Here is a 27,294-nt window from a genome sequence, read left to right as displayed (position 1 = left end):
GTCACCGTTGTAATTCTTGAGAAAGATCTAATATTCTACTTTAGAAAAATACACACATATTTCTACATTGAGAATCTATGGGAAACCCCCATAGACTGTTGATTCTGTGGTTCTTTTGTTTGTTTGTTTTAATTATGAGGCACACTGCTTTGGGCTGTCTTTTTAAATATAAATGTGCTTCAGTGATTGAACATACTACAAAACTTTTCACAGAATTATCATTTAATCTGAAACGTCTGTAATAGAATTTTCTTTTTAGTAACTTGAGCTTGTTGAATGATCAGGTGTTTTTCTCCTAGATTTTGTGTTATAACTTAGTCTTTCTAGATCAGTCATTACACTTTCGAGTTATTTGGGGTTCTCATTCCCTATTAATTAAAATCCAAATTCCCTGGCATTCAAGGCTTCCAAGACATGGCTTTACAAGCTTTATTTCTCCTTTAATTCAGAGTTTTTGATTTGTCTATCACTGATATCCTAAAATTAAGAAGTCACATTCTGTTTTATAATGTTACTAACAATTTAAAAAGATTACTCTTAAAGTTTCTGTAAACCTTTTTCAGTTTTTTGAGATAATCCATGCATAGATAAGAAAATGATTAATTTTTAAACACATCTTAACGAGGAAAAGGTCTTAAAATGTTCAAAAATAATGTATGATGACAATTAGTTTTATTATACTTGGTTTGGAAAATGATCTTTACAAAATAAATAGCTAGCACTCTGATTATAAATATCTAGTGAAAATAGCAATAGTTTATTTAGAGAGAATGTGCTAACCTTAGATTGTACAAAGATGCCTATGTGACCTCCACAGGCAAAGTTAGTGGTCAACAGGGAGGGCTATTCAGCGAATTCAGGCAAAATGGTGAAAGGGAAAAGGGAAAGGTTTTTTTTTTTTCTTTTTTAAAGGAACTTGCTGTACTCACTTACTATCTAAATTCCTGTAATTAAAACTACTTACTTGCAACTGTCACAGAATAATACAAAGCTCCTACCAAATAAATAATTTTATCAACAAAAGTGTGTGTGTGGGGATGTTCCTGTTTGTATGAATCTCTGTACAGTACTGGATCATTTTATTAAAAATATTACAATAAAATATATAATTTTAGGAACTGGTCAATACCCATGCATTTTCAAACTGTAGTACTTGGCAAACTAAAAGTATATAGTTAATAAGAAAATTTTGAAAGTACATTGTAATTTGTATTAATAGTATAGGATTTATAATAAAATATGCAGACCATTCATCTTAATCATTTGAGGTTCTAATGTGATTGATTTAAGTGTCCTATTTAAATTTAAGAATTTACATTTATTTCAGCAGATCTCAGATAGTTCATAGAAAAAAGCATATGTCTTCACTCCTTTTAATATTTGAATTATAATGATTTTTCAAATCAGATTTCTCACTTAATTTGTTTATAGAGCTCTACATTTGGATAAAACAATATTAATGCTTTTGCACATAAAATGAATTCTTAATACTAACCAGTACATATATTGTAATCTCCTTTTAAGATTTAGTTGACTTTTTCATCTTCCTTTTAAGTTATAGAAGACGTTAGATAAAAATTAGGTCCCTTCAAATATACATGGCCCTAGCTCTAACCACCAATATGATAGAATATTAGAGACGTTAAGCTTGCCAAAACTAGCGTTATTGATCCTGTGACCTGGAACATTTTTTTATTACTTTTACTGTCACCTTTCTCCTCCTGAAGCTTCCTTTTTAAAGGGAGAGTATTTAGAGGAAGGTCTGCTCTTGGGATCTGGTGAGGTTGCTGGTGCCAGAGGAGCAATTATCCCCTCAATTAGATACAGATTTGGCTCTGGAAGAGAACTGAGAAGGGGGACAATGTTCATATCTTTGTACCTAGAAGGAGTGTGTCTGAAATCTTATGATGCATGTTTTAAAAGTACAAAGAAACGTGATAGAAAATTGCATGTAGATATACTGCATGTTATTTATTATAATTTTCAGATGTATATTTTCCCACATTTCAACATCTCTTGAAACTTGACGGCATCTAACCATTTAGCAATTATAATCGGATTGGCAGTACTTTTCTTTCTTAATAGTACATAAAATAACAGTGCAGCATTCAGTTGATGGTGTCTTCCATTCAGTTAGATATAAATATGGGTAGATGGAAATATTCCAGGTGGGGATATAATTAAAAGAGACAACCTGACCCCTTAAGTATTTTATGAGTTTGTCTGTAGTCTAGTCTTTTGTGACTCGTTCAATAACAAATTTTCAAGTGACTATTATTCTAAGATGGTAGAGATAATGAACAAAGACCCTATCCTCACAGAGCATACAGGGAGCTGGGAAAACAGACAGTTAGATGTTTAATTTTAATATGTGGTATATTGTAGAAGCAAAAGTGCTAAGGGCCTACAAATCTCTGGGGGAGGGGGTCCAATCTACTCCAGTGGGTTCTTGGAAATCACATTCATATGGGGACTTGAGGACCAGTAGCAGTGTAACTGCTTATGCAAAAGCCTGGAGACTGCAGAGGAGCTGGCACAATAGAGGAGCTGAAAGAAGCTTAATAATCATGAGGATGAGAATATATTCAGCTCATTTACATCTGCTGATACTCTACTGTACTTGCTTTGAGAGCGAATACAATTCTCCAGTCACAGACCACTCTGAATAGGCAACGTATTCTGACTTTAGCATTGTGACAACAGTTCCAAATATCTTTCATCTCAATTTCCTAACATGAATTCAGATACACTATTTTGTATTTCATACCACAGAAGAGCAGTGTAGGTAAAGAATAGCATTTTGATGCCTAATTTTCTGAATATATTTAAAACATGAGCTCCTTTATTTTATGAAATACTTAAGGGGCATATTAAAATTCAGCAAGTTCTAATCCAGTGGGAAGTTTGTTGGGTTTAGGTGTTGGAACACAGGTAGAGGAACATCCATCTAAGGAAGTAAGATCCACAGTTATAAGTGGTGGTCCAAGAGCTCATGCATCAAAATAGCATCATGACAGCAGGGAAGAAAAATAGGCAAACTAGTTTGGCATGTATATTTTATTGCTACTGTCACTGCCTATTTATTAAACAAACAAAATTCCTATGAATTTATCGCTGCCTTTCCAGACATCATATATTGACTTAAATATATTCACTGTCTTCCATTGTGTGTCATTGGAGGTCATTTCTTTGTTATGGGTAGGTGGCTGACTTCCTTCCATATCCAGCCATTAGCTCACTTCTTTTAGAATAGGAAATCTTGCCTGTGAAAAAAGTCACAAAAGAAGACTCCTGCTTTCAGGCTAACTAAAATGTTTCTAGGGAGGAAAGATATATAACTCAATTAGGGATAATTCTATATTTGTATTCTTAATAACCAGAGATAGTAGTCTTATTTGACTTACAATTAATGTAGGGAGGGACATCATCTAATTTCACTATATACCTAAAAGTCATGGAAATAACAGACTCACTTCACCATTAATTAGATCTTTATCAAAGTCTTTTAGACAATTATGCTTGGATTTAACATTTAGAGGGCTGAGCAAGAGAGAAATGGACTTACATTTAGACAGCCTGGTATATTATTTCAGAGCATGAGAGATCTGAACAGGCTTTGCGGTTTATTAATTGGGTGACTTTGGTCAAATTAGCCTCTTAGTATTTTGGTTTGTTCATCTCTAAAATACAGATAATAGTTCCAGAATTTTCCCTTTTTTGAGATTAAAATGTAATATGTCCAAAATTCTTGGCACAGGGCCTCTTACCTAATACATTCTCAGAAAATATGTGCCTTTCAGCAATAAGTTGTGCTAGTATTTCTCTGTTATTGTTTGTCTTGACCCTTGTCCCCTGAGAGTTTGAATTCTGCCATTTGGACATGGCCAATGGGATGGCCAGGCAAGGCATTAGGGGGTAGAAGGAAAAGCAGGGGTATTCATTTCCCCTGCTTTCTCCCTGCTGTGCTTCAACTTTGGCACTAGCTGCATTCTTCTTCTTATGGCCACAGCTCCTGTCCAGTGGTCCCCCTCCCATAGCCAGAGTTCACAGTCAAGCTGACACCGCTGCCTTCTCAGGCCTAGGAACGGCAGTGGCTTTTCTTCTCATGTTGCTTCAGGTACTTTCTTTCTACTATTGCTCATTCTGCATGCTCCAGCCATCTTTTGTCAGTTCCTTTATATGCTTCTGCCAGCAGTCCCTTGATTTAATTTTTTTCGGTTAAATCCTTTATATATGCCACTAGTTTTTTTGCTGGGACTTTGACATATATAAAATAACAATAAAGGGCTTCCCTGGTGGCGCCGTGGTTAATAATTCACCTGCCAATGCAGGGGACACGGGTTCGAGCCCTGGTCCGGGAAGATCCCACATGCTGTGGAGCAACTAAGCCTGTGCACCACAGCTACTGAGCCTGTGCTCTACAGCCTGCAAGCCACAACTACTGAGCCCGTGATCCACAACTACTGAAGCCCACACACCTGAAGCCTGTGCTCTGCGACAAGAGAAGCCACCGCAATGAGAAGCCTGTGCACCGCAGCGAAGAGTAGCCCCTGCTCGCCACAACTAGAGAAAGCCCGCACACAGCAACAAAGACCCAACACAACCAAAAATAAATAAAATAAATTAATTTTAAAAAAGCTTAAAAATTAACAATAAAGACTTCATTTGGACTTAGAGAAGGGCATCTTTCTTGATGAATCATTTTTAAATGTTGGGAAAAGCTAATACAAGGCAGTTCTAAATATAATGGGAAGTTTACTGGGATGGTTTGTTGGGTAGGTGGTTGTAGGGATGTAAACCCAGCTTTGAAGACTGGGGGGAGTTTGTTTAGATGGCAGGGGGTGGTAAGAAAGAAGGGTGGAGTGCTCTTCTAGATGCAGAAAACAAGATTACGTGTGCAGTAGTAAGATGAGGATTAGGGGGAAATAAGGAAGTGGGACTGCCTATCAGGGGCAGTTTGTGTTCAGAGGTTTTGGTAGGCAGAACAATGGTCTCTCAAATATCTTCATTTCCTAATCCCTGGACCTGCAAATATATTACCTTATATGGCAAAAGGGATTTGGCAGATATGATTATATTAAGAATCTTGATATGGGGAGGTTATCCTGGATTATTCAGGTGAGCCCAAAGTAATTAGGATTTTAATAGGAGGAAGGAAATAAGGTCAGAGTCAGAGAAGAAGGAGATGTGATGATGAAGCAGAGTCACAGGAAAAGATTTGAAGAAGCTACTTTGGTGGCTTTGAAGATGAAAAGTGGAGCTGCAAGCCAAGGAATGCATGTTGCCTCTAGAATCTGGAAAAGGCCTGGAAATGGATTCTCCCCTAGAGCCTCCAGAAGAGATGCAGCCCTGCTTGCATCTTGATTTTAGCCTAGTGAGGCTTCTGACCCACATAACTGTGAGATAGTAAATTTGTCTTGTTTTAAGCCAGTAAATCTGTGGCAATTTTTTACAACAGTAATAGGAAACTGATAGAGGCATAGTAGGAGACAGAGGGTGCTGGATTAGGGCAGACCCTGAAAGGTCAGTTGAGAATGTTCGATTTTATCTGAAAGATAACAAAGAACCGCCAAAGATTTTTGACTAAAGACTAAGGTATAATGAAAATTATGTATTAGGAAGATGAATTAGAGGTGAAGTTCAGAATGAAGACAAGATGATGAGTTCTGCAGTACTGTGCAAGGGTGGGTATGGTGATAAGACCCCAGATTAGTTGTGGACTCTATGAATTGATGAGAAGTTTGTTAGGAAGCTGACAACATGATGACTGACAGGGTAACCAACAAAGGAAAGGAAGAAGTCAAATTTCAGATCCTTATTGTGTTGTGAAATGGGCATAAATATAGCACATATAAGGAACCTGTTGATTCTGAGATAACTTTAAACTCTAAATTTCAATATGATTGAATAATATGTGTATAGATATAGATATAATACATATATACACACACAAAAGAGAATTAAATGTAATTTAGAAACGTGTATGCATTATTTTCCTTTAAGTTCCTTCTTGGATTTAGCAAGGTTTATTACCCCCCAACAATTGCAGAAAACCCACAGTATACAACTTGTGGCTGTTTTAGGCATGGGGAAATAAAGTAGTTGAATTTAAAATATATATATATATATGTATAAGAAATTATAATTTGTTTCTGTTTTTTCAAGTTTCATTGTCTTTTTAGAGGATATGCAGACCTCGTTTGATCATTTCTGCATTAGTGACTGCTTATTTAGTAAAATGAAAAAGGTACAACTTGAGTAGTTAGTAAACCATTCATATTTTGCACAACAACAAGAAAATAATGCAAACAACCTCCAAAAAATTTGAGCTGGAGAGGAGTCATAGGTCAAACACATGTAAAGGGTAGTGACGGTGGCTGATAAGGTCAACCATTCACTGGCTGTAAAGTGGTTCAGAAGTTGCCACTGTTTGGATTATTGGCCCTTTTCACACAAAGCTTCACCCTATCTGCCTTCTCTTTCTTTCACCCTTGCAACTTTTCCCTCTCAGTCAGTAACTGGTAAAAAAGATCTGACCACGGGTTAATCATTTGGAAAATCTTAGAAAATGCTACGATTCAACCTTTTTTCTAAATTGAACGTAACTTTGCATCTCCACTGTGTTTGTCTCTCCTGAAAGATATCTATTTATGCACAAGTAACAATACGATATTTTGCATTTAAAAATTTAGTCGGCTGTGTGATATTTACAAAGTAAATGTTCACTATTCCTTCCTCAATTTCAATAGGTTCCTTCTCCTGGGTCTTAACACAGAAACATCATTTCGAGACAAGAGGCAACTTCACCTTGCATTCTTCCCTTTCCTCATTTTGTAGCAGAAAATATCTTGAGTATCTGACAGCAAGAAAATGAATAATACCCACTCTTGAGCAACCTGAGGGTAGGAACTTTGCATATTATAAATCAGGTGCCCGATAGTTACCTCCCTCAAAAAAAAAAAAAAAAAAGAAAAGAAAAGGAAGGTAGAAGCTATCAGCAAAGTCCTAAAATACCACGTATATTGTCAAAACAACTTTAATTTGAAAAGTCAGTTCCACCTTGTAAAGTTTTCAGCACCGCTCCCGCCTAACATTGGGGTGGAAGGTTTTGAAACGACAACAAACGTAATTCATAACAAAACCCAAACGCAGAAACTGCTTTCTGTACTCCAACCTGCCCAGAGTACCTGGAGCGCCGGAAAGTGGATCCGCGCTCCGTTCTCCCCTCCGGGCCGAAGCTCTGCATGCCTCCCTCCCCACTTTAAGCCCCTAGTCTCGAGTCTCGAGCTCAGGATATGCTCAGAGAAAAGCAGGGTCACTCACCGGTGAGGAGCCAGCAGCAGGCGACAGAGATCCCTGGGCTGGCGCGGCGCCGGGGGTCCATAGTTGGAGCGGCTGCAGCGCCCGGGGGACGCACTGGATCGGAGGGAAGGACTCGGCGAAACCACGCGCTGGAGCCGCGTTGCTCTGGGCCACTCCGCCCGCCGCCGTGGGTCTCAGTCGCTGGCCCCGTTGGCCCCGGCGCCTGGGAGCAGTACAGCGATTTCCTGTGTTTTCGACCAGCCCCTCTAAGTTCGATTCACGCTTCTCGCATCCCAGAGGGATTGCCACATCTCCCCGCCGTTCGCACTCTTGGTCTCTGAAATCCCACTGGCAGCCTCCCAGGCTCTGTCCGAGACATGGACAAATAAAGCCAGCTTCGCGGGTCCTTGTTTAGGCTAAAGTCCACGAGCTGCGAAGCAAACCTTAAAGGGACATCTGCCTTTCATTGACAGGGTGATTCCGCTCCCCGCGCCAACTCCCTAAGGTAGTAGGAACGCAGCCGAGGGCCGGACCTTCGGAGGGTGTCTCCAGCCCAGTGGCTCCGCCTTCGCACCCCTCACTTCTCCCGGGGTCTGGGCAAGGAGGGCACTTTCAAAGTGCCGTGCTCCTAGGCCCTCAAAGGGAGGCTGCTTTCCTGGGGTCCGATTGCGCAGAAGGGATAGGTCCGTTTATGCAAGTGAGCAGATCTGGTAACCCCCGTGCCTCTCCTGTGGACACTTGAACTTCGCTGTCCAGCCTTCTCACACTAATAGTGGGTGGGGGCGTCCACCCCGACACGCCCCGCTGAGGGCTTGGCTTTCACTTATGGAGGGTTTCCTTCCTTTATGGCGATTCGTGGTCACAGGGAGGCTTTTCTTTGGGAAGACTGTGATCAGCTGGGGGAAAGGAGAACCAAGACTGGGGGAAAACAAGAAAGAAAGAAATGCAAGAGAGAAGCGGGAGGGGAAGGAAGGGAGGAAAACAGTCTCGTTAGAAATGGAATGTCTGTGGGCAATTTTGTTTAATCTGAATTAGGATGTTTGTACACTGGAAGTTGAATCTAATAAAGAATTTAGGGCACTGTTTTATTTCTTGTTGCTACAGACTTTTATAAGTAAGAGTGCATTAAGTCGGTTGCATGTTACTCCCTCCTTCCTCGCTCCCACTACTCTGGGGAACTGAGAATTGGGAAGATAAGTTGGCCCATCAAAACGCTGGGAGACCCAGGCCACTTAGGAGTTTGCAATGCTTCCCTTGTCTTGTGAGTTGTACATCCTTTGAGTCAAGAGCCACAACTACATGTTAGCTTGACCGAATACTTGCTGTTTTTAATAAAATCAGCTGTGTTTTAGTGGTTTTGAGAATTTCAAAGAAGGGGAAGGAGTGGATGAGTGGATTTGTGTTTACAGGTGGTGGAGGGACTCAATTCTATGCAACTCCATTCGATTCAATTCAATTCAGCTAATTACTAACTGAAAGTTTCTGTCTAGCAGGTCTAGGGCTAGGCAGGACAAGAGTGCCACCCAAAGGAGGACTCATTGCCTGGAACACAGTACAGGTGACACAGTACAGAGAATCCAAGGGAAGGGCAGAGAGGAAAACCACAAGGATGATTGAATAGATTGCCAAATAGAAGATTGCAGGGACTAAAAGTTGGAGAAGACAAAATTTTAAAAGTTTAATGAAGATCAGAAGTAGGGTGGGCAGAGGTGAAAGGTTGAAGGCCATCAAATCTCAGAAAAGGACCTATCCGCCAAAGAATTGTTCTTCTAATTTATGAATTTGAAGTGATTCACTACTTAGTAAGTATATTAAAAACCCTGTTTCCGCCTGTTTCTAGCTCTCATATTTTCATTTCTTAGTCCTGTCTTCAAAATTGCAGAAATAAGTCTCTAGAAAAATTGCCTTGTGTTGGGACACTGTTCAGTCCCACTTGGCTTTACTTGGGCTCCTTTGCCTGCATTCAGTGCTCTCAGTACCCCAGTTTGGCTTTCCAGTCTCTCCATCTTCATTAACTTGATATCATCAATGTGCTTCCTGCTGCTCCCCTGTCTGGGAAAGCTCTGCCACAGAATGCCTTTCCTGTGTATATCTCACCTCTCTGTCTCTAGTTTCATTTATGTCTTATGCTTCTCAGTATGACCCAAAGGGCTTTGCACAATAATCAGTAAATTCTGATTAATTGACTTACGCTTAGACGTTAAAAAATCATATTTTCCTAAAAATATTTCTCAAAATTGCTCAGAGTTTTCAAAAACAGGTAATAGTGTATGTGTGTGTGTCTATGTGTGCATATACATATATGTACACATATATACACATGCATGTATGTATATGGAATTATAGAAAATTGCAGTATATTAAATTATAAAAAATGAAAAGAGAAATTGTAAAATTATATCTTACTGAAATAAAGTAGGATTAAAACATACTTATAATCAAGGCTGTAGTTACTGTAGTTCACTACAGTGAACTTTACCTTTCTTTGGGAGCGTTAATAAATACTTTGAATTTAAATATTTTAAAAATCTCCTCTAAGATTTACATATGGCTGAAGTTAATTTTCATATGTGTTATGAATCTTATGGCTATATTTATTGATCTTCTTCATGTCAAATCAATGCAGATGTAGAAAAGTATTGCTGGAGAAGTAAATTTAGAATAAGTGTTCATTTTCTGAATTTCAATAAATCTAAACACAAATCAGTGTCAGGAAACCTATTTTCTTAACCAGTTTTATCCTGACTAACAGAAAGACATGCCATTGAGTGAACTGAGACTTAGAGAAGATAAAAGCTGTGGTCACAAACTAGTAATGAAATAAGGTCACTTGATGGCTAATGCTAAGCTCTAGACTTTATACTGTGTACTTTTCGATTTTAAGTGAGACCTAATCTGATCAGATCTCTTTTAGAGTTTGGAAATATGGGTGAAAATTAAAAGTACACTGAGAGGTTAGAGGCTGAACTGATTAAGAATTTGGAAAGTAGAGTCTATGAAATGAGGCAAAAGTAATTGGGGTTACTGACCAATAATCTCAAAAACAGAAACAGATACTTCATTCCAAAGTATTCTCCTTGGAGCTAATCTAATATAATGAGAAAGATTATGGTAGGTTCTGGAGTTAGACTGCATGGATTCAAGTCCTGGAACCACCATGGTTCCAGGTGGTAGCTGTGTGATTTGGGAAGAATTATCTAGTGTCTCTAAGCCTCAGTTTTCTCAGAAGGAAAATGAGGATGAAAATATTGCCTTTTTCTGAAGATTGTTGTGAAGATTAAGTGAGAGAAGCCTACAAAGCATTTAGCACAATGCCTAAAGTACAGTAAATGCTTAGTAGAAATGATCATTCTTCCCAGTAGTAGGAGAATTAGTGTTAGATTGACAGTGGAAACATAGGGTGGGGCCTCTGTGTGGTGGGCTCTATAGGAAGTGATGTAATTGGATGAGCATCAGAAAGGGAACTTTAGTGATTGGCTAAAAACATTTCCATCAATTCCTATTATTGTTTCTAGAATCTTCACCTTCAGAATATTTACTTTGGATTAGGAAATTATCTTGAAGATACCCCTATAAAATGGGTATACGTTAAGATATCAGAAACTTTTATGACATTAGCAAGGATTTGCTTTTCAAATTAGCTGGCTGTCAAAAGATTATTCTTATTATTTTTTTAACAAGAGAAGAAAAAATTCATTAAGGGGTTGGGAATAAAAGAGAGTCTAGAGTTCTGCTTCTGGTGTAAGCCAGGGTTCTTTGGTAGTAAAATCATGGATTCCCAAGGCCACAGCATAAATAAGGTATCCCCATCTGGGTAGGAGGGTGGTGTCACTTTTACTTAATAATAAATAATTTTTAAACTACTGTATGTTAAAATAATATTTTTACAAGAAAAATACAAAATGATGTGTTTTGAAAAGTTAAATGTGAGGTCTTAAATACATTTTAAGGTATCCTCAAAGTGTGCTTTCATTCTCCCTCTTTGACTCTGAGGATTCTAGGGTAGGTGGTATTGTCCTGAGCTGCTTCTGTTTTTACAAAGATTTCATGATGATTCAGATTTTAAAATTTACTATGTATGTATTCAGGGTAATGTACTCCAAGACAATGATACTAACTCACGGCGCTAACCCATATGGGCAGCTTAATCTAGTTCAATAATTTTTGAGTTCCTGCTATGTATCAGACTCCAGGGCTATGTTCTGCAGAGGCAAAAATGGGTAGAACACTTGTTTTTCTACTGAAAATCTGCTGTCCATTAATTTTTTTCACTTGTAGGTAGGAACAGAAAATAGGCAGTTTTGTTCTCAATTCTAACATTCATGTGTTTCATTTTAAGCCTGTTAAATTAAGCAGTCTTGTGAAATTACCACATTAGTTGTTGCTGCTTCAACTTAAGAACCCATGATTGCTTCTTCTCTGGCCAAAATAAAGTTGTATGTATGATGACAATGATGTGGGGCTTGAACTTCATCACCGACCAGTCTTTTTTGTTGTTATTGTGCAATGTTCTTGTGTGAATGTTTTTTCACTTAAAATATAAAATAGGTGTTCCTCCCGCTCTATTTCCTGGATAAGTCTGTGCCAGAAACCTGGTCCAAAGACATTTGGGCAATGGGTACTTATGAAAAAAGTCTGACTTCAGAATCCTGGTGAGGGACAGATCTTAACACTGTAGGAAACTTCTCTAAAACTTCTTGGCAGACTTCAACATAAGTGAGACAGTAAGACTACAGTGGGAGAGGGAGTGCCGGGGTGGTGCCCTGGCAGGAATATTCACTTTGTGGCACTCTCTGACTCAGAATAACCAGTACTCAGGAGCAGTAACATTTTAGCTGTGTTGCTGGATCCCTTAATTTGAAATGTGAGTTAATTATATTTTAAGATATTAGGCAATTCTAGAATTATTTGAGCAACTTGATTTAAATATTTTTCTTTAGCCAGTTTCTAAAAAGTTAAATCAGAGATGGACTCTAAAGTCCCAGGATTATAGCAAGTAAATGATAAGTTAGTCATCAAACCAGGAAGATAGGTGTTTCTTATAATAGGACTGGGTCACTAGATATGTATGTATAAAAATAAATACATCAAGAGAAAGAGTGTCTATTATTTGGCTCTGAAATAATAAGTAAATTATTTTACAAATTATGTGGCTATTTTTCATCTGCTTTACTAGACTATAATCTATATCAAGACAGTCAATTAGTCATTTTTATTGCCTGCAAACATCTGCCCTCATGTAATTCATTCATTCCAACATTTATGGAATTAGTTGTGTGCAGCAGGAAGTCTTCTGGGTCCTGCAGATTCAGAGATGTTGAAGTGTGTGGCCCTACCCTCAAGAAAATTCACAAGCTACCTAAATATATGCATAGAAAGATATTTCTAATTGCATCTGATGAACCCTAGAATAGAGGGTAAAATCAACGGGAGGAAAAAGACAGAGTTTCAAAGAGATGGTGGCACTGGAATTTAGCCTTGCAGGAAATGGGCAAAGGTTTCATAGATGGAAGGAGGGTCATGGTCATTCTAGACACAGGCAGCATGAAATGGATGAATAGAATGGAATAGAAGTTAGGAAAGGCAAGTGAGGTTGTGACCAGATGTGAAAGAATCTTGGAAGGATGCCAAGGAATATGGAATTCTTATAAGCATAGAATATTTTCATAGTTCTGAGTGACATATTCAAACATGTTTTTTACTCTAATTTTCTTCTCTTATTTGTTTCCTGAAGTGGCTTCATTTGATCTAATTTTGAAATATATTAGAGGAGATGAAATATATGAAAGCCATGAAGCACACTGTGAAACTTTTATCCCCTAAATTTTTATGCAGTGCCTTCCTTAAGGAAATTTATTGTTATTTATTATCGATAAATACAATTACATGCACTATTAGGATAAAGGTGGACATTTGTCTGACAAAACAACACGGATAGCCTAGAAGAGTAATATTCGGTGGTTCTTTTAAAGTTTGAAGAAGATGAAAATGAAGCCACTTATCATGATGCCTAAAAGAAGTTTTAAATACTCCAGTTGGACACCATATAATACGCATTTAAATATTAGTAAAGATATACTACCAATATTGGCCATTTTAATCTTTTTGGTCCCAAAGTAGATCAATGGAATGAAGGCAGCCATGAACTCCTAATCATCCAAGTCTTTGTTCTGTGGGGTGAGGACTGCTTTTAAAGGCCCTGCCCTGAAAGAGGACGTGTGGGGCTTTTCATGAAAGATAGCCATGACTAGTTGATCCCCCTCCAGGAAAGGAAACTGGGGGCAGCCAAGAGGATGGAGCCAGAGATTTTGAGTTAAAAGCCACTAAAGTTGCCGGGGTAGAGCAAGAAGGAACAGCTAAGTGTGAGTAAGCAATGAAGACAGAAGCATTGTGGAGCAAGGTTGGAACCAGAAGGCTTAGAAAATTCAAAACTAAGGCCATAAATACCAGGATCTGCCCTGATTTTTCTTTCATTTTGGTCCAAATGTGCTACAAAGGTACCTACTATGGACTTACGGCTAAATGTATCTGAGCCGTAAAATGTAATGGGACAAGTAATTGTAATATTAAGTGTATTAGTAAGGCTAAAAAAGAAATGATAAGGTTAATTAAACAATTATATGTGTATATTGCAGGGGAGAATTCCATAATCACTGAAATGAGGAAACTATTTTTATGAGACTAAATTTCTCTCTCAAGCCCCTAATATATAGAGAAGTAATTCAGTGTTTTCTTCTCTTTTATTTTTTCCTGGGAATGACTTTTGAAAGTTTTTTAAATTTAATGCTTGCTGAGAAAAAAAAAAAAAGAAGAATATATGACCAAAAGAATGAATTTTCCTTTAAATAAGATCTACAGAAAGTGTTGAACTCCTTGGATGAAAAAAGAATTGTAAAGGATATAAGAATGCAGAGAAATTGGTGGATCCTGAGGTGGTGGAACAGGGCCTAGAACGACTACAAAGAATGTTAATCTCTTACGATCTTATAACACATTTTTACAATAACCACCCTGCCAAAAACATACAAATGCAAGTAGAATAAGATATTTTGATATAAATTCAATCTACCTAGAGTAACAATAGTTAGATTTTCCTTATCATCTCCATAATACTTAGTTTTGAGATTGTTGTATTTTATAACACTAGAAGTTACGGAAAGTGAATCAGAATTTTCTACTTTGTGGTGATCAAAGTTAACTCTTCTGAGTAAAAATGGTATTTTTATTCCATGAAAATGTCTTAATGAAAAACTCATTTTGTGTGAACTATAGTAATAGGCATGTTTGTGCAATATTCAAACAAACAAGAAGGGAGAAGTATTTCTGGAATTATAGAGTAAGTATCTCAGAAATTCTGCTCCTTCATAAAGGCCATGAGAACTTCGGCAAAAATTGTCAAAATCAACTTATTCCGCATTCTGGAATTAAAGAGTTGCAATTTTTTTTTTTAATTAAGAAAAACAACTGAACCTTAAAAAGACAGCAAACTCTGTGGCATGTTAATTTTCCCTATTTCCATCCCCTTCGTCCCAGCTCTGTGGTATTCTGAAAGCAAATGGCCTCACAACTAGAGTAACTGAAAACTGGCAGTCTAGCAGCCACTGTATGTGGCAGAACAGGTTTGGACCTCCCCAAAATCCCTAACCCAAGAGAATCGTTACTAGTTGACCTGAATGGCAATTTCCTGAAAAGTTCCATTCTCAAGATTTGTCTTTATTTGCCTTGATTCAGAGCTAGCTCTGTGAAAGTAAACCTATTCCAAAGGCATTTGTTAAAAAAAAAAAAAAAATCATTGGCCATCGTTTCACACAACAGTGGCTTGAGGCAGCAATACCAGTCAGGGCTAACAAGAGGCTGATGAAAATGCAAAAGAAAAAACTAGAGAATAAGATGTTCATAGAGAACTTTGAAAAAGTTCTACGTATTTCTGAGAATATGGGACATGTGCTTGTGCAGGTCTATTTGTATGCTCCAGAAACACCTGAGAAGACTCTAATCTCTCACCTCTGGCTGACCTTGAATCTGTGCAGTCAGGAAGTAAAGGCTAAGGCAGAATTGTAAACTGCCCAGTGGAGCGTTGAAGATGCACCCTAACATGCAGAGAGAGCCCTTCAGCAAAGGCTGGGAGACTTGATGTTTCAAGGTATTAAACAGAAATCTGCATTTAATCATTAAGTGACTATTAAGCTAACCAACCAGAGACTTCAGTAGCCATAAAAAACAAAGACTTTACAGAATTAGTCTAGGAAAATCACTCAGCAAATACACACAGCAGCAGTAGCAGCAACAGCAGCAACAGCAACAATAACAACAGACCCTAGAAAGTGAGGTAGTTTGCAGAACCACCATATTATAATATTTTAAATGTCCAGTTTCAACCAAAAATGACACATAAACACAGGAAAAAAGCAACAATAGAAACCATCCTTAGGAATCCTAAATGTTGGACTTCCTAGAAAAAACCTTTAAATCAACTATAAAATGTATTATTCAAAGAATCAAAGAAACCGTGTCTAAAGAATTAAAGTATGAGAATGATGTCTCATTAAATATAGAGGATCAATAAAGGATAGATGTTATTAAAAATTAGGAATTATGAAATTGAAAAATATAATAGCTGAAATAAAACATTCACTAAAAGGGCTCAATAGCAGATTTGAACTGGCAGAAGAAAGAATCATTGAACTTAAAGAGATTATCCAGTCTGAGGAACAGAACAATAACAACAAATATAAAATAAAGAAAAATAAATAGAGCCTCAGAGACCTGTGGGACACCACCAAGTGTGCCAACATACTCATGATGGAAGTCCCAGAAGGAGGAGGCAAGAAGAGAGTCCAGAGAGCATATCTGAAGAAATAATGCCTGAAAACTTTCAATATTTGGTGAAAAATATTAATATTCATATTCAAAAAGCTTGATGAGTCAAACTAGGAAAAAATCCAGAGACCTACACCTTGATTCATCATAGTCAAACTGTTCAATGCCAAAGAAAAAGAGAGAATAAAGAAAGCAGCAAATAAAAGTACAGTAAGTCCCCTACATACGAACAAGATCCATTCTGAGAGTGTGTTCATAAGTCCAACAAAGTTAGCCGAGGTACCCAACTAACACAATTGGCTACATAGTACTGTACTGTAATAGGTTTATAATACTTTTCAAACATAATATATAATAAACAAACACACAAAATAAAGAAAACACTTTTAATCTTACAGTACAGTACCTTGAAAAGTACAGTAGTACAGTACAACAGCTGGCATCCAGGGGCTGGCATCGAGTGAACAGGCAAGAAGAGTTACTGACTGGAGGAGGGAGAGGAGGTGGGAGATGGTAGAGCTGAAGGATCATTAGCAATAGGAGACGGAGGGCAAGCTGCAATTTCACTCACGCCTGACATTAACGGCCCAGATTCTGATTTCTTGCTGGAATCAATTCTATCTACCCTCTTGAAAAAACAATCCAGTGATATCTGGGTAGTAGCTCTTTTTTTCTTGTCATAGATGACACGGTAACATTGGATTACGTTCTGAATGGCTGCTGCAACCTTCGTGTACTGTTCTACGTTCAGGTCCTGTGCGTCAAAAACTAACAGTGCCTCCTCAAATAAAGAAAATCCCCTTGTCATTTCCTGTGTTGTGAATCTCTTTGGTTCTTCAGTTACTTCTTCTTCCTCTTTTCTCTCTTTGTCCTTTCTCTGGGCTTCCAATTCCATCAGGTCTTCATTAATAAGCTCCTTGTGTTGTGCAGCAAGGAGTTCAATGAAGCCATCCTCTTGCAGATCTAGCTCCAACTTCTCACTGAGGGTCACTAAGTGGCCAAAGACCTCTTTGGACTCCTTATCCACCTTCTCAAATCCACAAAAATAATAAACAAACTGCAGGCAAATGTTCTTCCAAACCCCATCAATGGTGATGGCCGTAACCTCACGCCAAGCAAAGTCAATGTTTTTTATGTCCTTGTAGGTGTAATAGTCCTTTCAAAATTGTCACAAGGTTCCTGATTCATCACTCGCCTTTACTGCCTGACGAAAAGTGTGACGTAAATAACTTTTCTTAAAAGTCCCTATAACTCCCTGGTATATAGGTTGGATGAGCGACATAATATTCAGTGGCAGATGCACTGCTTTGACATTGGGATGAAAGTCGTCCATGAAAGGGGGGTGGCCCAGAGCATTGTCGAGCAGCAGAAGAATGTTGAATGGGACGTCCTTTTCCAAGCAATATTTCTCTATCTCCTGGATAAAGTGGTGGAAAAACCAGTCCTGGAAAATGGCCCATGTAAAAACCCAGGCTTTGGGGTTAATCTTCCACACAACAGGAAGAGAACCCCTGGCTGTGTTTTTAAGGGCTCTTGGGTTCTCTGAATGATAAACTAAGAGAGGCTTAGCTTCCTATCACTGGAAGCATTGCCACCAAACAACAGAGTTAGCCTATCCTTTGTTGCTTTATAGCCTGGCATCAACTTTTCCTCCTTACTGATGTAACTTCAGTCTGGCATCCTCTTCTAGTACAGTCCTGTCTCATCCACATTAAAAACCTGCTCGGGTAAATACACTCCTTCATCAATAATTTCTCAAAGTGTTTCAGGAAATTCCCAGACCAATACTGTATCAGCACTCGCTGCCTCACCGCTTACTTTTTCATTGTGAAGGTTCAAGGTTCTGGCCTTGAACCGGTGAAACCAGCCATGGCAGGCATTAAAAGATGAGTCCTCTGATTCTTTGCTGTGTTTCTTCTTCACAGCTTCATAAGGCTTTTAGCTTTCTCTTGAATCAGCATTAAGCTGAGCAGGACTCAACGCTGCTGATTCTGCATCCACACACTGAGAAGTTTCTTCATCTCCTCCATCACTTTTCCACGCTTCTTTGATGTTATTGTCAACATCACCGGCATAGCAGGCTTCACATGTTCCATGATCTTGTCCTTGTTCTTTAGAATCGTGCCAGTGGTTGCACAATTCATGTTATAAGGATGAGCGATGTCTACCATCTTTTTGCCTCGCTCCACTCTCAATTATTCTCACTTTTGTTTCCATCATTATTGCTTGGTGCTTCTTAAGTAGTACCAGCTACATCACCACTGCTTTTATGCTTGCTTCTGGACATCCTGGGCTTGAGATAAAGATACTGTACTACTGTACTCCATACAGTACTGTACATTAAAGTACACAACCACTTGTAGAGAATGCACTCACGTGACAATGTACCCCAGACACCTGAACTAACTTACGTGATTGGACATGCAAATGCACGTTTACATCTTTGAAAGTTCACAACTTGAAGTTTTGTATGTAGGGAACTTACTGTATTCGTCATATACAAGGGATTCTTAATAATATTACTTACTTCTTTTCAGAAATCATGAAGGCCAGAATAGAGTAGGATGACATTTTCAAATTTCTGAAAGAAAAAGGCTATTAACCATGTCCAGCAAAACTATCCTTCAAAAAAGATAGAGAAATTTAGATATTCCCTAATACAGAAATACTGAGATGAGTTATTGCTAGCAGACCTTCCCTACAAGAAATACTAAAGGAGTCCTTCATTTTACATGAAGACACTAGACAGTAACTCAAATTCACCTGAAGAAATAAAGAACACCAGTAAAGGTAATTACATTTGTAACTGTGAAAGAGAATACAAATGCATTTTGTTTCTTTTATCATATTTAAAAGTAGCTTTGTAGAATAATAATTGTAAAAACTGTGTTGTTGAGCTTACAATTAATAAGATGTAATTTGTGTAACAATTGTAGTACAAAAGCAGAGAGGGAATGGGGCTATATTGGAGCAAAGTTTTTGTATACTATTGAAATTAATCCCAACTAGATTGTTTTAAGATGTTGATTGTAATCACCGGATAACATGAAGAAAATAACTAAAAAATATGTAAGAGAAATAACAAGAGAATTACCATGGTATATTAGAAAAATATCTATTTAACGAAACAGGAGACAGTCATGAGGGAGTGAAGGAAGTTTCCTTACACCATACACAAAAATTAACTTAAAATGTGTCAGAAACCTAAATGTAAGAGCTAAAACTATAAAACACTTCTCAGAAATATAGTAGCAAATCTTCATGACCTTGAATTAGGCAAAGGTTTCTTAGATACAACGCCAATAGCATAAGTAATAAAAGAAAAAATAGATAAGTTGGACTTTATTAAAACATAAAACTTTAGTGCTTCAAATGACACCATCAAGAATGTAAAAAGACAACCTACATGATGGGAGAAAATATTTGAAAATCATAAATCTGATAAGAGTCTAGTACCCAGAATACGTAAAGAATTCTTACAATTCAACAATTAAAAAACCCCACAAATAACCCAATTTAAAAATGGACAAAGGCTATAAATACACATTTGTATAAAGAAGAGATAAACATAACCAATAAGCACATGAAAAGATGCTAAGCATCATTAGTTATTGGGAAATTCAAATCAAAACCACAGTGAGATAGTACTTCACACCCACTAAGAAGGCTATGACAATAACAAGTGTTGGCAAGAATGTGGAAAAATTAACTCTCTCAATAGATTGCAAAATGGTGCAGCCAGTTTAAGAATACCCAAGAGAATTGAAAAGATATATCCACACAAAAACTTATACACAAATGTTCATAGTAGCATTATTCAGAATAACCAAACAGTGGTAACAACCCAAATGTCCATGTGTTGATTAATGGATAAATAAAATGTGGATAAATATTATGATATTGCTGAGCCATAAAAAGGAATAAAGTACTAATATATGCTTCAACATGGGTGAACCTTGAAAACATGCTAAGTGAAAGAAGCCAGACACAAAATGCCACATATTGTGTGATTCCATTTATACGAAATGTCCAGAATAGACAAATCCGTAAAGAAAGAAAGTGGTTTCCAGGGGCTGAAGGGAGAAAGGAATCAGGAATGACTGCTAATAAGTAAGGGAATTCTTTTTTTAGGTTGACAAAAATGTTCTAAAATTAGATAGTGGGGATGGTTGCACAACTCTGTGAATATACTAGAAACCACTGGAATTGTATGCTTTAAAAGGGTTAATTTTATGTTATCTCAATAAAGCTATTAAAAAATAATACCCTGCTAATAAACCACAGTGAGTGAGGAGATACCCAGAGGCCTAGTCTGCGTGCACAGTAGTAGGATTAATGAAAAATGGATTCTTTTTACCTTTTGATAGAACTGATTAGGCCAGGTATCTACACTGGCGTATCAGGAATAATCAGTGATTCACAGTTGCTGCCTGTTATGCTCTTTGGTAATGTGTAGAGATTTTACAGCAGAAAAGCTTGATTATAAATTGTAGTCCAAAATATTCTGTAGCAATTTGGCTGCTGTACACATAGATGCAAGAACAAGTGAAAAATATTATGTTCTTTTTCAGTACTCAACCTGATGCATGTAAGAGTTTTAGAGAACAACGTGAAGTACTATACTGGCAATGATTACAAAACAGAAAAAACAAACCACCAGACTTCTTCAAAATAAATACTGTTTGTTCCTTTAAATGATAATGATTGGTTTCCTATTTGGTTGAGGCACTGATTCAACAGTGTCTACTCATTAGAACAAAGTAGTAGGCAATATAAAATTCACCCAGAATATTTCTGTTGATCACAAAAAGAATATACATGCTTCCATGAAGTAGAAAACAAAAGGTATAGAGCATATTCATTGAGAAAATGCTCTAGATATCAACATGAAACCATGGGCAAAGTGGGCATTATAGGGAAATGCTGTCCACTTGCTCTCAGCCCTGTCATTGAATCTGTGCTTATAACTATCTTAATGAAGTCAGATGTCCTAAAATTGAAAACAGGAAGAAATACTGGAAATAATAAGCAACTATAGTTTGTAATTAACTCCAGTTGCTTATTTTAATAATTTTTTTCAACCCTTATTTATAAAGCAATTAAATGATACTCAAAGTTGACAAAATAAAAGAGAGACTCGAAATTACTATATCTAGGGGAATCTCAAGATTTTCTTACAATAAAAAAAAAAGGAAGATGACTGTTCTCCAGTCAAAAACTAATAATGAGTAAATTAAGTGAGAATGATTGTGTCCTAACATATAAAACACATGTATAACCATAAGCATGTGTGCAATCACACATGCACCCACATGCAAACACACACATCCTAGCACATCATCCAAATATGACACTGGTCTCTGCAGAAACACAGGCTGAGGTTAAGAATGCTTACCTACTTAGTTATATATGTGGCTCTTTGCAGTATTTTATACTCTTGCTCCTTTATTGCCTTTACATTTCAGCTTCACAGACTTCTAAGTGATAACTGTCTTTCATCATTGTTTGCAAAGATTTAGTTTCTTTTGAAATTTAAGAGGAGTTATGACACTTCATAAACATTCACAGAAGGAAATCTTAACAATTATTGTTTGTATGGTTTTATAATTATTGAGAATTGTCCATTTATTATTATATTTTTTCCCATTTAGTCTTTTACTTGAATTTCACAATTTTCCGATTAGGAAGGCTGACTAGATATCTCTAATTTACTTTAGTTTTCAGAAATTTGGAGCCACACAATAAATGGACATGCCAAGACTGAAAACTAACTCCGTTTTGTTTTGTTTTGTTTTAATTCTGTGTACTCACAGTCTGGGAACATTTTAAAGAGAATTTTTAAAGAAAATTTGCTTTAAGTTGGTATTTTAATTTTTGTCTGTTTGTAGTAAATACACAAAATTTAGAGTAAATCTCTAGGACACATCTGTTTCCTGTTCATTGTGCACATCAGATTATAAGCTTTTGGAATGAAAAGTGGCATTTGAAAACCTCAAGAAATGACGAGAGCAGCAGTGATGAGATTTTTCAGTTCTCACTGGTAATGTGGGAACTGATTATTTTTCTTGAAAGCTTTTATAAAATAAAGCAAACCTTAGAATATATTCAGATAGGAAATAAACCTTGACATTATATGGTTTCCAATAGCAATAAATAAGAGTTTCAACAAAGAACTCAGTGATTTTTAAAAATATTAACATTTCTTAAATACTTGCCCAGGCTGTTTTTTAAATTTTATGATGCTGTGAAAAATTGATGCCTGTATGTGTGCAGTACATATTATTCTACCTTTTGGGTAACACAGGTGGTTGAAGCACCAGAACACATGTTCTACCTAAATAGATGCACAGCTTTTAAATAATCTTATATTTGGGGCAGGTTACAAACTTTTGACTTGGAAGAAAATTTATTGAGGTTTGCCCTTTGATATTAATTTGCTACATTAAGTAATTTAGTTTAGATCTTAATCCATAATCTAAATGAAGGATTTGAGAATTAGAATTCCTTTGATGAGAAAACGTCTACCTTATTTGAAGTGGAATCTGCTTATTATTTAAACACACATCAAACATCAAGAACTAAAAAAAAGTGTACTAAGACAAAGAAGAAATTGCCTCTATCTCCTTTTCTATCCCTTCCTTCCCTGTCTCACCTCCTTCAAGGGAATTTTTCTGGTTCTTTCTGTAGAAATCAAAGATCCCTCACTCACGAGGAATGAGGTCTTTCTGGTCACACACATAAACGTACGTGTGTGTGTGTATGCATGTATGTTTGTATGTACATATGAATGTATTTATCTCTGTCAGCCATCACCCAGCAGATGATAGAAGCTACAAGTAGGTAGGAGTTCAAATAGAAATCAATAAAGGGGCAGTTTGCAGAGATGTGTGGTTAGGGCTGAGGAAACCAGCAAGGCATGTCTGATCACAAATCATTCCCACCCCTAGGCCTCCAGGTACAAATGAAGGAGATGGCATTACCAGTGAGAGCTGGAGTCTTGGAAAGGGGTGGGTGTCCAATAGAAGGAGGCAGCCAGTGGGGTGGGGTGGAGATGGAGATGGAGATAGAACCTAGGGTGAGAAGGAACCAGGGAGGGCACCAGGAAACATCTGCCTTCTCCCTTCTGCTCTGAGTATCCTGCCAAAGGCTCCTGTTGGCCTAACTCTCAGAGGGCAAGGGGACCTGGATGATGCCATCTATAGGGGTTAGGCTCCCTGGACCACAGAGCAGAGTGGAAAAGGGCAGAAAATGTATCTGGGGAACAGGGGGAGCAAATGGAAAATAACCAACCTCCATCTCCAGTGCTTCATTTTCTTAGTCTGGCTTACTAACTTGCCAGGTGAATTGACCTCTCACTGCTTTGACTGTATACTTACATAAGTGAGCATTCCTTCTCAAAAGGTGAGGATGCTGCGTTACCAGTGGGACCACCTGACTTAAGCAGACAAGACCTCTCTCTGTCCCTGCTCTCAGCCCCTAGACTCCACATTATTGGTGATGGTGATTGGGGGTTGTGAGTGTTTTCTAACAAGTCTGTCTGATTTTAGGCTTTCCATATCCTGAATTAATTATGAGAATGAATCACAGTTGGGCCATAATCTTGGAGGAGAATCCTGGGGGTTCTTGTACAGAGCTTGGTATTGATGTGCTCTGGGAGGGTACAGCCCTCTCAGCTGACTTCAATTAGATCAGGACTTTGATTATCATATTGACCCAAACCTTGAGGCTGATAGTAGCTTCTCAGAGGTGCCCAGGGACTCTGGTTGTGCTCAAAGGGCTGGCAGGCATATTCCAGGCAGACAGATAATTTACCAGCCTAGAAGGGCCCTTGTCCTTCTGAAACTTTATGTGTCTATAAAGAGAAAATATTTTGAACCCAAATTTAATATTCAACCTTAATTAACACTGGAGGTTCAGACCATATACACTCTTCAGTATGGTGAAAAAATATCTTTGAATTAAGTGTCCTATGTTACATTTGCGTGCCGCTCTGGTTCTTATTTTAGGAAAGAAAACTTGCCAAAAGGCACTGAAGTTGCCCTTAAAATGCATCTGTTTGGTATCGTATAAATGTGGACTAATATTAAGATAATTAAATATTATTGAACCTTATTAATGAATCTTACTTTCTCATGTTTTGAAGATTGCTTAAATTCACCTCTCTAGGATGTCAGGGAGAAAACTGTAGCCAATGCATGGCAATTAACTGCTACATTCTACTGAATGACACCATTAATTCAATGAGATCCAGCTCTTCTAGGAATTAAAGACTTTCAAAATATGGAGAAAATTATGACCAACACTATGATTGCTATTACTGCAGAATGCCCTTCCATAGTTTTCCTCTTATGTCAAAAAATACAGTGTTAACGTTGAAGAAAATACAATAAGAGAATATGTAAAAAGAAAATTTGAAACTTACAAATAGAGGAAATAAGGATATTAGATTATTCTGCTGTTTAATGAGCTGCCCTTGAGATTTTGGTGTACTTGATGGCTCAGTGTACCCCAAATTGTCTTGTCTGTCAAGATTTATATAGGGGAGGATCACAAAATATCTGAAACGCTCTTGTCTTTAAATTCAAATTGTTTTGGTTCATTTATCAACAGATACTAATGAGGCCCTCTTTTAAGTGCTGGAGTAGGAATAGGGACAGGGACATACAGAGTAACGGGGGGGCATGTTAAGGGGAGGTCTGGATGTTTAGCAGACAAATCAAGGAAGTAGATGGAGATCAGTGCTGCCTAAATGTCCCACCACCTGCTGTGAGAACACAAGTAAGGAACAATGAGTATGTTTTCTAAGTATCTGAACAAGAGGGGTTATGAAATGTTCACATTCAGGAGTAGGAATCTGGAGCTTTTATTTCAATTGTGAAAAATCTAGAGGGCAAGGAGAAGACAAATTAGTGCTTTCATTTCATTTGGATGACGTTGATAAAGAGCTGAACTACCAGGGGAGGAACACAGAACAGGTCAGAGGGTCACAGAGCAGCTGAAAGCAGAAGGACTTCTTTGTTTAAATATATATATATATATCTCCTTTAACTGTGGTTATCAGTAGGATCTGCCACTTCTGTTAGAAAGATATTTGTTATTCAAGAACCTACAAGAAGTCTTCAGAACTTAAACAGCAGAGAGTATATGGGAAGCTTGTGCTTTACTTTCTGATTCAGTGGTTTAATAAACACCCAACAGAATGCCTACTATATGCCGAGTATTATAAGCCGCTATAAAAATATTTATCATTTAGTATCAATTTTTTCTCTAGTTCAGAACCTTTAATTGAATAAGAGTCTTTCATGCTGGGGTGTGTGTGTGTGTGTGTGTGTGTCTAGGTATTTTGTTATATACAAAAGGAAAGGATTATCAATGTGTTTTATAAAGATAACTTCCCTAGAAAAAAGCCATGACCTGCTGAAAAAGTTTCGGACAGCCAACACAAAAAATCAGCCTTGTAAACAAGGACTTCTGGAAGTTTGATATACAAGGTTCTCCACCCATTTTCCTGTCACACAGGATGTAATGGCTTTTGTTGCAATGCAGTGTGACACTAAATAACTGGCAGTCACTGAATGTGTTGCTCATTATTTGGATTACTCTATAGAGATGCATTTACAGGAAATCAAATGACCTTAACTAGATAGAATGTATTGATGTCAAATAAAAAACAAGTTAAGGTTTTGTTATGGAACTATTCAAACATAGAGATTAATATTTCATACCTGCCAAGGATAGTTTTATGCTTAAAAATCTGCATTCATAATTTAGGTGCATATTTAATCACTTTCTGTGATTTGGAATTAAGACATGGTCCTGCCTCACTTAACCACTACCTCCTAATATAATTTTTGCTAGAATGAGCTGCCATTTAACAGAGGAACTTCTTTAGGATGTTGATGACAGTGGGAGTGCAATAATAGATTTTAACCTAATAACTTCCTCAAGTCACATTGTATTGTTATTTTATTGAATTTCATTTTCAGAACCAAGATTTTATATGCTGTTCATGATTTTGTCTACTGTATTCTATGTTGCAATGGAGTTTTGCTTTTTGGATCATAAGTTAATACGAGTGATTAATCATACCTATTTTCTTGTTGTCCTTGACTGAGTCCATAATTGTGGGGCAAGATTGGGTACAGATTTAAGATTATTTATCTTTATGTGCTGTATTCATTGAGGACTATTCTGCTAGTTAAGTCACTGCTGCTCTCAGGTAGGAGGGTTTGTACATATATTCATTCGTTCATTCATTCATTCAGTCTTCAGAACTCACTGAGCACCTACTAGATCCCAGGCCATTCTCAAGTAGAAGATAGGGTAGACATAGTCCATGCCCTCATGAAGCATATCATTTGTTGGGAGGAGATAAACAATAAACAGTAAATGAATAAATGAGGAAATATGTCACATAGGAATAAATGTTACACAGATAATTATAATAGAGTGGCTGGTGACTACTTTCATTTGGGTAGTCAGAAAAGACCTGTCTGAGGAAATGAAATTTGATGTGTCTTTTGAAGGACAAGAAGCCAGCCTTGTGAAGTTCGCACAGTGTAAACCTAAGTTTATTTGAAAAGACAAAAGTAAACTTTAACTTAAATGTGTATATCTTTGGCTAAGAAGACTGATGATAGATATGGAACAAAAGTGACATTGGAAAAATAAATCCAGGAGTTAAGTTGCATTGCAGGTGAGTTATTGCAGAGGTGAATGTAAAGTAAGAGTGAACCATGGCATGAATACATTGAAGTTGTAGGAAGAAGAACATGAGACAAACAAGAAAATTAAACAGCAATTCCCTTTTATTTCTCATCTCTCTACTCACTGGGTACGTGGATGCAAAGGATTAACAAGAGGATAATTTGGCCAAGTAGCAAGGGCTATTTGTAGGCACAGGAGGGAACGGCTAAAAAATTCAAGTCACTTTCATCCACAGTTAGTAGCATCATTTTATTCAGAATTTGGCACTATATTCTACATTATAGAAAGTAACTTTAAAAGATCATAATAGGTATATGTATCTAAGAGTTAAATATTCTTTAAACCACAAGAATGGGTAACAATCTAGTTGTATACATCCTGAGTCTTTTCCTTTACAACTGATTTTTTTGGGAGAATGTTAGTGTACTGGTATGAAAATACCAGTTTCTCTTCCAAATTGTGTCT

At 37.3% G+C, this 27,294-nt stretch overlaps 1 protein-coding gene and 1 long non-coding RNA gene across 3 annotated transcripts in view; one reads left to right on the top strand and one right to left on the bottom strand.

Annotated features, from left to right (window-relative positions):
- ITGA1 (integrin subunit alpha 1) overlaps positions 1–8,568 on the bottom strand; it is a 173,569-nt gene extending 165,001 nt beyond the window's left edge. For both annotated transcript variants that reach the window (XM_079916898.1, XM_079916899.1), the window contains exon 1: positions 7,324–8,568. In XM_079916898.1, the coding sequence (XP_079773024.1) occupies positions 7,324–7,384 (61 nt within the window). In that variant the 5' untranslated portion in view covers positions 7,385–8,568. The remainder of the gene's footprint in view (positions 1–7,323) is intronic.
- Positions 1–27,294, top strand: part of LOC307183808 — a 145,297-nt gene that overhangs the window by 1,560 nt on the left and 116,443 nt on the right. The window lies entirely within an intron of this gene.

Source organism: Stenella coeruleoalba, assembly GCF_951394435.1.
Source record: "Stenella coeruleoalba genome assembly, chromosome: 3".
Taxonomy (NCBI): Eukaryota; Metazoa; Chordata; class Mammalia; order Artiodactyla; family Delphinidae; genus Stenella; species Stenella coeruleoalba.
Note: the sequence above shows the minus strand (reverse complement) of the source record. Positions and strands in the feature narration are given on the sequence as shown.